This window comes from Nerophis lumbriciformis, linkage group LG18 (genome assembly GCF_033978685.3).
Source record: "Nerophis lumbriciformis linkage group LG18, RoL_Nlum_v2.1, whole genome shotgun sequence".
Classification (NCBI taxonomy): Eukaryota; Metazoa; Chordata; class Actinopteri; order Syngnathiformes; family Syngnathidae; genus Nerophis; species Nerophis lumbriciformis.
Genome location: NC_084565.2, coordinates 12,718,485 through 12,730,000, shown reverse-complemented (window position 1 = coordinate 12,730,000; position 11,516 = coordinate 12,718,485). Strand labels below are relative to the sequence as shown.

The following is an 11,516-nucleotide window of genomic DNA, read 5'->3' as shown; positions in this document are numbered from 1 at the left end:
TTACCAAAACATATTGGACCATTTTGGACATAAAGGGGAACTGCTCTTTTTTTTTGTAGAATTTTATCTGTCATTCACAATACTTCATACTTGCCAACCCTCCAGATTTTCCCGGGAGACTCCCGAATTTCAGTGCACCTCCCAAAAAATCTCCCGGGGCAACCATTCTCCCGAATTTCTCCCGATTTCCACCCGGACAACATTATTGGGGGCGTGCCTTAAAGGGGAACATTATCACAATTTCAGAATGGTTAAAACCATTAAAAATCAGTTCCCAGTGGCTTATTTTATTTTTCAAAGTTTTTTTCAAAATTTTACCCATCACGCAATATCCCTAAAAAAAAGCTTCAAAGTGCCTGATTTTAACCATCGTTATATACACCCGTCCATTTTCCTGTGACGTCACATAGTGAAGCCAACACAAACAAACATGGCGGAAAGAACAGCAAGCTATAGCGACATTAGCTCGGATTCAGACTCGAATTTCAGCGGCTTAAGCGATTCAACAGATTACGCATGTATTGAAACGGATGGTTGTAGTGTGGAGGCAGGTAGCGAAAACGAAATTGAAGAAGAAACTGAAGCTATTGAGCCATATCGGTTTGAACCGTATGCAAGCGAAAACGACGAAAACGACACGACAGCCAGCGACACGGGAGAAAGCGAGGACGAATTCGGCGATCGCCTTCTAACCAACGATTGGTATGTGTTTGTTTGGCATTAAAGGAAACTAACAACTATGAACTAGGTTTACAGCATATGAAATACATTTGGCAACAACATGCACTTTGAGAGTGCAGACAGCCCAGTTTTCATCAATTAATATATTCTGTAGACATACCCTCATCCGCGCTCTTTTCCTGAAAGCTGATCTGTCCAGTTTTGGAGTTGATGTCAGCAGGCCAGGGAAGCTAGGGTCGATATTCTTCTCTTGATCACCTTCGGTGGCATAAGGGACGGTGTGAGCCAAGACATCCAGGGGGTTTAGCTCGCTCGTCTGCGGGAACAAACTGCCGCCATTGCTTGCCGTGCTAGCGAGGCCCTTTGTCCCTGAATTGCTCACACACTCCGGCAGATTCAATGGGGGTCTGGCGGCAGATTTCTTTGACTTTATGGTTGGAAATGCATCTGCTTTGAGTGTCGCAGGATATCCACACATTCTTGCCATCTCTGTCGTAGCATAGCTTTCGTCGGTAAAGTGTGCGGAACAAACGTCCAATTTCCTGCCACTTTCGCATCTTTGGGCCACTGGTGCAACTTGAATCCGTCCCTGTTCGTGTTGTTACACCCTCCGACAACACACCAACGAGGCATGACGTTTCCAAGGTACGGAAAACAGTCGAAAAAAGGGAAAATAACAGAGCTGATTTGACTCGGTGTTTGAGAAAATGGCGGATTGCTTCCCGATGTGACGCCACGTTGTGACGTCATCGCTCCGAGAGCGAATATTAGAAAGGCGTTTAATTCGCCAAAATTCACCCATTTAGAGTTCGGAAATCGGTTAAAAAAATATATGGTCTTTTTTCTGCAACATCAAGGTATATATTGACGCTTACATAGGTCTGGTGATAATGTTCCCCTTTAAAAGGCACTGCCTTTAGCGTCTTTTACAACCTGTCATCACATCCGCTTTTCCTCCATACAAACAGCGTGCCCGTCCAGTCACATAATATACGCAGCTTTTACACACACATAAGTGAATGCAAGTCATACTTGATTGTAAACACAGGTCACACTGAGGGTGGCCGTATAAACAACTTTAACACTGTTACAAATATGCGCCACACTGTGAACCCACACCAAACAAGAATGACAAACACATTTCGGGAGAACATCCGCACCGTAACACAACATAAACACAACAGGACAAATACCCAGAACCCCTTGCAGCACTAACTCTTCCAGGAAACTACAATATACACCCCCTGCTACCACCAAACCCCCCCCATCTCCCGAATTCGGAGGTCTCAAGGTTGGCAAGTATGCAATACTTATGTACAAAACCCAAAACCAATGAAGTTGGCACGTTGCGTAAATGGTAAATAAAAACAGAATACAATGATTTGCAAATCCTTTTCAACTTATATTCAATTGAATAGACTGCAAAGACAAGATATATGTTTTTCAAAAATATGGTTCTTTTCCTCTTTGGTCCGGAGGACACGACATACACAGTTTCCAAAAACAATTTGAAATGTGGACTCGTCAGACCACAGGACACTTTTCCTGTTTGCATCAGTCCATCTTAGATGAGCTCAGGCCCAGCAAAGCCGGCAGTGTTTCTGGGTGTTGTTGATAAATGGCTTTTGCTCATACTTGCCAACCCTCCCAATTTTGCATGGCGTAGTGGGTAGAGCAACCGTGCCAGAAACCTGAGGGTTGAAAGTTCGCTCCCCGTCTCTTACCATCCAAAAATCGCTGCCGTTGTGTCCTTGGGGGAGACACTTCACCCTTTGCCCCCGGTGCCACTCACACCGGTGAATTGAATGATGAATGATAGGTGGTGGTCGGAGGGGCCGTTGGCGCAAATTGCAGCCACGCTTCCGTCAGTCTACCCCAGGGCAGCTGTGGCTGTGAAAGTAGCTTACCACCACCAGGTGTGAATGATTGATGGGTTCTACATGTAAAGAGACTTTGGGTACTTAGAAAAGCGCTATATAAATCCCAGTTATTATTATTATTATTAACAGTCATACAGGTCACACTGAGGGTGGCCGTATAAACAACTTTAACACTGTTACAAATATGCGCCACACTGTGAACCCACACCAAACAAGAATGACAAACACATTTCGGGAGAACATCCACACCGTAACACAACAGAACAAATACCCAGAAGCCCTTGCAGCCCTAACTCTTCCGGGCTACAATATACACCACTGCTACCACCAAACCCCACCCTCTCCTCCCCTCCCCCCATCTCCCGAATTCGGAGGTCTCAAGGTTGGCAAGTATGCTTTTGCTTTGCATAGGAGAGTTTTAACTTGCACTTACAGGTGTAGCGACCAACTGTAGTTACTGACAGTGGTTCTCCGAAGTGTTCCTGAGCCCATGTGGTGATATCCTTTACACACTGATGTCGCTTTTTGATGCAGTACGGCCTGAGGGATCGAAGTTTACGGGCATTGCCGCTTACGTGCAGTGATTTCGCCAGATTTTCTGAACCTTTTCATGATATTACGGAGCGTAGATGGTGAAATCTCTAAATTCCTTGCAATAGCTGGTTGAGAAAGGTTATTATTAAACTGTTCAACAATTTGCTCACGCATTTGTTGACAAAGAGGTGACCCTCGACCCATCCTTGTTTGTGAATTTCATGGAATCTACTTTTATACCCAATCATGGCACCCACCTGTTCCCAATTTGCCTGTTCACCTGTGGGATGTTCCAAATAAGTGTTTGACGAGCATCCCTCAACTTTTTCAGGTTTTTTTGCCACTTGTGCCAGCTTTTTTGAAACATGTTGCATGCATTAAATTCCCTATGAGCTAATATTTGCAAAAAAATAACAGTTTCTCAGTTGGAACGTTAAGTATCTTATCTTTGCAGTCTATTCAAAAGGATTTGCAAATCATTGTATTCTGTTTTTATTTACCATTTACACAACATGCCAACTTCACCCAAAGTGTGCATCTTTGATGAATGTGTGCTTTTTTTTTTCTTTCTCCAAATGTCCTTTGCGATACAGGAGGTTTAAATCGAGTGGGGCCGCCGCTCCCTGCCTTCCTCAGGACTCCCGCCGTCATCCCCCCGTGCCCCCTGGACATGAAGCCCTTCCTACCGTTGGCCCTGGAGACGCCGCACCCTGCAACTCTGGGCCTCTTCCGCAACTTTAATACAGTAAGTGGTCGCCGCGCACGGACCATCTTGTCCTTCACCAAACAAACAAGAGGTAGTTCTTTCCATTTTATTCGACGGAGACTCTGAAATATTTAAAAAGAAATCATGGTGAGTGTTTTACAGCACGGAAATGACTTGCAGCTAATCAATTGAATAAGGGGCCGAGGGCAAGTCAGCATTTTTTTGCTTCATTTCCAGATTGGGTTTCATTTGAAGGTCAACATAGAGGTGCGCGCACACACACACACACACACATTCTTGTATTTGTTACCTTCTTGAGACCTCCGAAAAATGCCTACCTCTTTAGACCGCCATTTCTAGATATATAAAGATGTGTATTTATGATATTAATAAAATATACATACTATGCAAATATAAAAAAAAGGAAGCTTTTAGTATTTTTTTTATTTTTTTTGTTGTTGTTTGTAATTGGTTTTTAATCTTCATTATTTACTTCAAGTATACATTTTTTTTATTATTATTATTATTAATTTTGGCCAAAGGGGGTGCATTTCAATTTATCACACACACCTGTCATTACATATGTTGGCCAGAGGGTGAGCACTTCAATTTCTTACACACACTTGTTATTTCATATGTTGACCAGAGGGGGAGCACTTTTAAAAGCGACACACAGTCAATTTAAAAAATCCTTCCTTTTTGGGACCACCCTCATTTTGATATTTCCTCCGAAAAATGCCTACCTCTTTAGGACCACCCTTTCTAGATATACAAAGATTTGTATTTACGACATTAATAATATATACATACATACTATGCAAATATAAAAAAGTAAGCTTTTAGTTAATTTTATTTTTTGGAATTGTTTTTTAATCTTCATTATTTACTTCAAGTTATTACAGTATGTCTCTATATACATTTTTTTTTTTTTTTTTTTAATTGATTTTGGCCAAAGGGGGCACATTTCAATTTCTCACACACACTTGTTATTACATATGTTGGCCAGAGGGGGAGCACTTCAATTTCTTACACACACTTGTTTCATATGTTGACCAGAGGGGGAGCACTTTTAAAAGCGACACACAGTCAATTTGAAAAATCCCTCCTTTTTGGGACCACCCTCATTTGATAGATGTCACCAGCAGGGGTGCAAATGAGACATTCTCTAATAGATGCAATGGTTTTCTGTATTGGGACCATGATTTATGTCCTAACTTGTTCACACCTCCTCACATGGAAGCTACTTTTCCTTGTTGATGTCTGAAGAAGGGTAAAAATACAAGAAAACACACACACACATTCTTGTAATTCTTACCTTCTTGAGACCTCCGAAAAATGCCTACCTCTTTAGGACCACCCTTCCTAGATATACAAAGATTTGTATTTACGACATTAATAATATATACATACATACTATGCAAATATAAAAAAGTAAGCTTTTAGTTAATTTTATTTTTTGAAAATTTTTGTAATTGTTTTTTAATCTTCATTATTTACTTCAAGTATACATATTTTTTTATTTTTTATTATTAATTTTGGCCAAAGGGGGCGCATTTCAATTTATCACACACACCTGTTATTACACATGTTGGCCAGAGGGTGAGCACTTCAATTTTTTACACACACTTGTTTCATATGTTAACCAGAGGGGGAGCACTTTTAAAAGCGACACACAGTCAATTTAAAAAATCCTTCCTTTTTGGGACCACCCTCATTTTGATATTTCCTCCGAAAAATGCCTACCTCTTTAGGACCACCCTTTCTAGATATACAAAGATTTGTATTTACGACATTAATAATATATATACATACATACTATGCAAATATAAAAAAGTAAGCTTTTAGTTAATTTTATTTTTTGGAATTGTTTTTTAATCTTCATTATTTACTTCAAGTTATTACAGTATGTCTCTATATACATATTTATTTATTTATTTTTAATTGATTTTGGCCAAAGGGGGCACATTTCAATTTCTCACACACACTTGTTATTACATATGTTGGCCAGAGGGGGAGCACTTCAATTTCTTACACACACTTGTTTCATATGTTGACCAGAGGGGGAGCACTTTTAAAAGCGACACACAGTCAATTTGAAAAATCCCTCCTTTTTGGGACCACCCTCATTTGATAGATGTCACCAGCAGGGGTGCAAATGAGACATTCTCTAATAGATGCAATGGTTTTCTGTATTGGGACCATGATTTATGTCCTAACTTGTTCACACCTCCTCACATGGAAGCTACTTTTCCTTGTTGATGTCTGAAGAAGGGTAAAAATACAAGAAAACACACACACACACACATTCTTGTATTTCTTACCTTCTTGAGACCTCCGAAAAATGCCTACCTCTTTAGGACCACCCTTTCTAGATATACAAAGATTTGTATTTACGACATTAATAATATATACATACATACTATGCAAATATAAAAAAGTAAGCTTTTAGTTAATTTTATTTTTTGAAATTTTTTGTAATTGTTTTTTAATCTTCATTATTTACTTCAAGTATACATATATATTTTTTTTTTATTATTAATTTTGGCCAAAGGGGGCGCATTTCAATTTATCACACACTCCTGTTATTACACATGTTGGCCAGAGGGTGAGCACTTCAATTTTTTACACACACTTGTTTCATATGTTAACCAGAGGGGGAGCACTTTTAAAAGCGACACACAGTCAATTTAAAAAATCCTTCCTTTTTGGGACCACCCTCATTTTGATATTTCCTCCGAAAAATGCCTACCTCTTTAGGACCACCCTTTCTAGATATACAAAGATTTGTATTTACGACATTAATAATATATACATACATACTATGCAAATATAAAAAAGTAAGCTTTTAGTTAATTTTATTTTTTGGAATTGTTTTTTAATCTTCATTATTTACTTCAAGTTATTACAGTATGTCTCTATATACATTTTTTTTTTTTTTTTTTAATTGATTTTGGCCAAAGGGGGCACATTTCAATTTCTCACACACACTTGTTATTACATATGTTGGCCAGAGGGGGAGCACTTCAATTTCTTACACACACTTGTTTCATATGTTAACCAGAGGGGGAGCACTTTTAAAAGCGACACACAGTCAATTTAAAAAATCCTTCCTTTTTGGGACCACCCTCATTTTGATATTTCCTCCGAAAAATGCCTACCTCTTTAGGACCACCCTTTCTAGATATACAAAGATTTGTATTTACGACATTAATAATATATACATACATACTATGCAAATATACAAAAGTAAGCTTTTAGTGAATTTTATTTTTTTGAATTTTTTTGAATTGTTTTTTAATCTTCATTATTTACTTCAAGTTATTACAGTATGTCTATATATACATATTTAATTTTTTTTAATTGATTTTGGCCAAAGGGGGCGCATTTCAATTTCTCACACACACTTGTTATTACATATATTGGCCAGAGGGGGAGCACTTCAATTTCTTACACACACTTGTTATTTCATATGTTGACCAGAGGGGGAGCACTTTTAAAAGCGACACACAGTCAATTTAAAAAATCCTTCCTTTTTGGGACCACCCTCATTTTGATATTTCCTCCGAAAAATGCCTACCTCTTTAGGACCACCCTTTCTAGATATACAAAGATTTGTATTTACGACATTAATAATATATACATACATACTATGCAAATATAAAAAAGTAAGCTTTTAGTTAATTTTATTTTTTGGAATTGTTTTTTAATCTTCATTATTTACTTCAAGTTATTACAGTATGTCTCTATATACATATTTATTTTATTTTTTTTAATTGATTTTGGCCAAAGGGGGCAGATTTCAATTTCTCACACACACTTGTTATTACATATGTTGACCAGAGGGGGAGCACTTTTAAAAGCGACACACAGTCAATTTGAAAAATCCCTCCACATTCTCTAATAGATGCAATGGTTTTCTGTATTGGGACCATGATTTATGTCCTAACTTGTTCACACCTCCTCACATGGAAGCTACTTTTCCTTGTTGATGTCTGAAGAAGGGTAAAAATACAAGAAAACACACACACACACACACACACACTCACACATTCTTGTATTTCTTACCTTCTGGAGACCTCTGAAAAATTCCTACCTCTTTAGGACCACCCTTTCTAGATATATAAAGAATTGTATTTACAACATTAATAATATATACATACGATGCAAATATAAAAAAGTAAGCTTTTTAGTTTATTTTATTTTTTTGAATATTTGTAATTGGTTTTTAATCTTCATTATTTACTTCAAGTTATTACAGTACGTCTCTATATACATATATTTTTTTTAAATTTTAAATTAATTTTGGCCAAAGGGGACGCATTTAAATTTCTTACACACACTTGTTATTACATATGTTGGCCAGAGGGGGAGCACTTCAAATTTTTACACACACTTGTTATTTCATATGTTGACCAGAGGGGGAGCACTTTTAAAAGCGACACACAGTCAATTAAAAAAATCCCTCATTTTTGGGACCACCCTCATTTTGATAGATTTCACCAGCAGGGGTGCAAATGAGACATTGTCTATTAGATGCAATGTTATTGGGACCATGATTTATGTCATCACTTGTTCACACCTCCTCATATGGAAGATACTTTTCCTTCTTTATGTCTCAAGAAGGACAGAAATACAAGAAAACACACATACACACACACACTTGTATTTTATACCTTCTTGAGACCTCCGAAAAATACCTCTCTCTTTAGGACTACCCTTTCTAGATATATAAAGATGTGTATTAACAACATGAATAATATATACATACTATGCAAATATGAAAAAGCTTGTTGTGAAAAATAAGTTGGAATTTCACAAGGCAAAGGTCACATTTTCACAAGAAAAACTTAGAATTTTGGCAGTATTATAATAAAAGTCGTGATTTTACTCAACGCGAGTCAAAATTTTACAAGAATAACTGAACATTTGTGCAATATTATGATAAAAGTTGGAATGTTACTCAATAACAGTCGCAATTTTACAATAAAATCTTAAACTTTTGGCAATTTTATGAAAAGAGTCGTCATTTTACCCAACAAAAGTCACAATTGTATAAGAAATGTTTTAAATTGTGGCACTATAACAATAATCTGAATTTTACTTGGCAAAATTATGACAAAGGTCATCATTTCACTCCAAAAATATCACTGATTTACAAGAACAACAAAAAAAATTGGCAATATTGCGATAAAAGTCTGAATTTTCTATCACAAATGTTACCATTTTGAAGTAAAAAGTAATAATTTTACGAGAAAATATGGCAATATTACAGAAACAGAAAGAATGAGAAATTGTTCCCAATTTTATAAGAAAAAAGTCGACACATTGGAGAAAAAGTCTGCTTTTAGTGATTGGTTTGTAATTGGTTTTTAATCTTCATTATTTACTTCAAGTCATTAAAGTATGTCTCTATATACATATTAATTACTTTTTTTACATTAATTTTGGCCAAAGGGGGCGCATTTCAATTTCTTACACACACTTGTCATTACATACGTTGACCAGAGGGGGAGCACTTCAAATTTTTACACACACTTGTTATTTCATATGTTGAAATTCCCTCCTTTTTGGGACCACCCTATTTTTGATAGATTTCACCAGCAGGGGTGCAAATGAGACATTCTCTATTAGATGCAATGTTATTGGGACAATGATTTTGTCAAGACGTGGACTATGGTGTGTTTGTTTTCCCGAGATGCAAGTAAAGCTGGACTGGTCATGGCGTGAAGGTGAATACATATTTATTTATAACACTCAAAGGAACAAAAGGCGCGCTCAAGGCGAATGTACAAACTTGACTAACGAACCAAAAGACTTGCACGGGGGCAAAAAACTGTGAACAATTAAACAAAAACACTAACTGTGGCATTAATAGAAAAAACTTACTTGGACATGGCATGAAGTGCGCAGAGGTAGACAGAGTGTGACAGGGGTATGAATACGGTAGTGATGGGTCCGGCAACACCGATGCATCGGCGCATGCGTCGAGCTCATAGAGCAAAACCCTGTGTCGGTGCGCGTACCGCTTTTAGAAAGTCACGTGACCGATCATGAGCTGTTTTGGTCACGTGACCGATACGCGAACTGTGTCACACTGACGCCTCCTCTGTGCCCTGTGAGCGCGTCTTTTCTACAGCCTGTGAAATAATAACTAAGAAGAGAAATTTTTTTTTTTTTTTTTAATAAAAATGTGTAAAAAAATAAAATTAAAACAATTCCCAGTCCACAATCATCCACAACACGTTCTCTTAGATTTCCATGTTATGATACATGTTCACATTATTTATTGACTGTATCTAAAAAAGATAAAAATATATTTTTATTTAAATGAAGATATGAAATAATCCTAAATGAAATACAATGACTTGGTTTATATTATTGTATATACTAGGGCAGGGGTCACCAACGCGGTGCCCGCAGTCACCAGGTAGCCCGTAAGGACCAGATCAGTAGCCCGCTCGCCTGTTCTAAAAATAGCTCAAAGAGCAGCACTTACCAGTGAGCTGCCTCTATTTTTTAAATTTTATTTATTTACTAGCAAGCTGGTCTCGCTTTGCTCGACATTTTTAATTTTAAAAGAGACAAAACTCAAATAGAATTTGAAAATCCCAAAAAATATTTTAAAGACTTGGTCTTCACTTGGAAGAAGCGGTAGAAAATGGATGGATGGATGGGTCTTCACTTGTTTAAATAAATTCATTTATTTTTTACTTTGCTTCTTATTACTTTTAGAAATACAATTTTAGAGAAAAAATACAACCTTAAAAATGTTTTTAGGATTTTTAAACAAATATACCTTTTTACCTTTTAATTTAATTTTTTTTTTTATTGTAAAGAATAATAAATATTTTAGCTTCTGGTTTTTCGACGAAGAATATTTGTGAAATATTTCTTCAAACTTACTATGATTAAAATTCAAAAAAATTATTCTGGCAAATCTAGAAAATCTGTAGAATCAAATTTAAATCTTATTTCAAAGTATTTTGAATTTCTTTTAAAATTGTTGTTCTGGAAAATCTAGAAGAAATACTGATTTGTCTTTGTTAGAAATATAGCTTGGTCCAATTTGTTAAATATTCTAACAAAGTGCAGATTGGATTTTAACCAATTTAAAACATGTCATCAAAATTCTAAAATGTATCTTAATCAGGAAAAATTACTAATGATGTTCCATAAATTCTTTTTTTAATTTTTTCAAAAAGATTCAAATTAGCTAGTTTTTCTCTTCTTTTTGTCGGTTGAATTTTGAATTTTAAAGAGTCGAAATTGAAGATAAACTATGTTTCAAAATGTTATTTTAATTTTTTTCGTGTTTTCTCCTCTTTTAAACTGTTCAATTAAGTGTTTTTTTCATCATTTATTCTCTACAAAAAACCTTCCGTAAAAGGAACAAAAAATGTACGATGGAATGACAGACAGAAATACCCATTTTTTTAATATATATACATTTATTTATTTAGCTATTCTTGTTTAAGTCACACTTATGTGTAACTTACAAATGACAATATATTTATTTATTTAAGTGTGTATCAAACTGGTAGCCCTTCGCATTAATCAGTACCCAAGAAGTAGTTTTTGGTTTCAAAAAGGTTGGTGACCCCTGTACTAGGGCATACAATCAGTGTCAGTTGAGTCGGTCCATAGGTTGCCTGTAGGGATTTTTAATGTCCAGCAGATGTCAGTATTTAGTGACACAGTATCGACACAGTATCAAT

At 36.4% G+C, this 11,516-nt stretch overlaps 2 protein-coding genes across 3 annotated transcripts in view; one reads left to right on the top strand and one right to left on the bottom strand.

Annotated features, from left to right (window-relative positions):
* LOC133617606 (uncharacterized) overlaps nt 1-11,516 on the bottom strand; it is a 240,565-nt gene that overhangs the window by 147,769 nt on the left and 81,280 nt on the right. The window lies entirely within an intron of this gene.
* The window catches only part of LOC133617603 (zinc finger protein 385A-like), a 110,652-nt gene that overhangs the window by 45,380 nt on the left and 53,756 nt on the right, over nt 1-11,516 (top strand). Inside the window, exon 2 of one of the 2 annotated variants that reach the window (XM_061977682.2) lies at nt 3,689-3,840. In XM_061977682.2, the coding sequence (XP_061833666.1) occupies nt 3,689-3,840 (152 nt within the window). Of the gene's footprint in view, nt 1-3,433; nt 3,841-11,516 lie in introns of those variants that run through there. The other variant, XM_061977681.2, reaches the window with a different exon arrangement.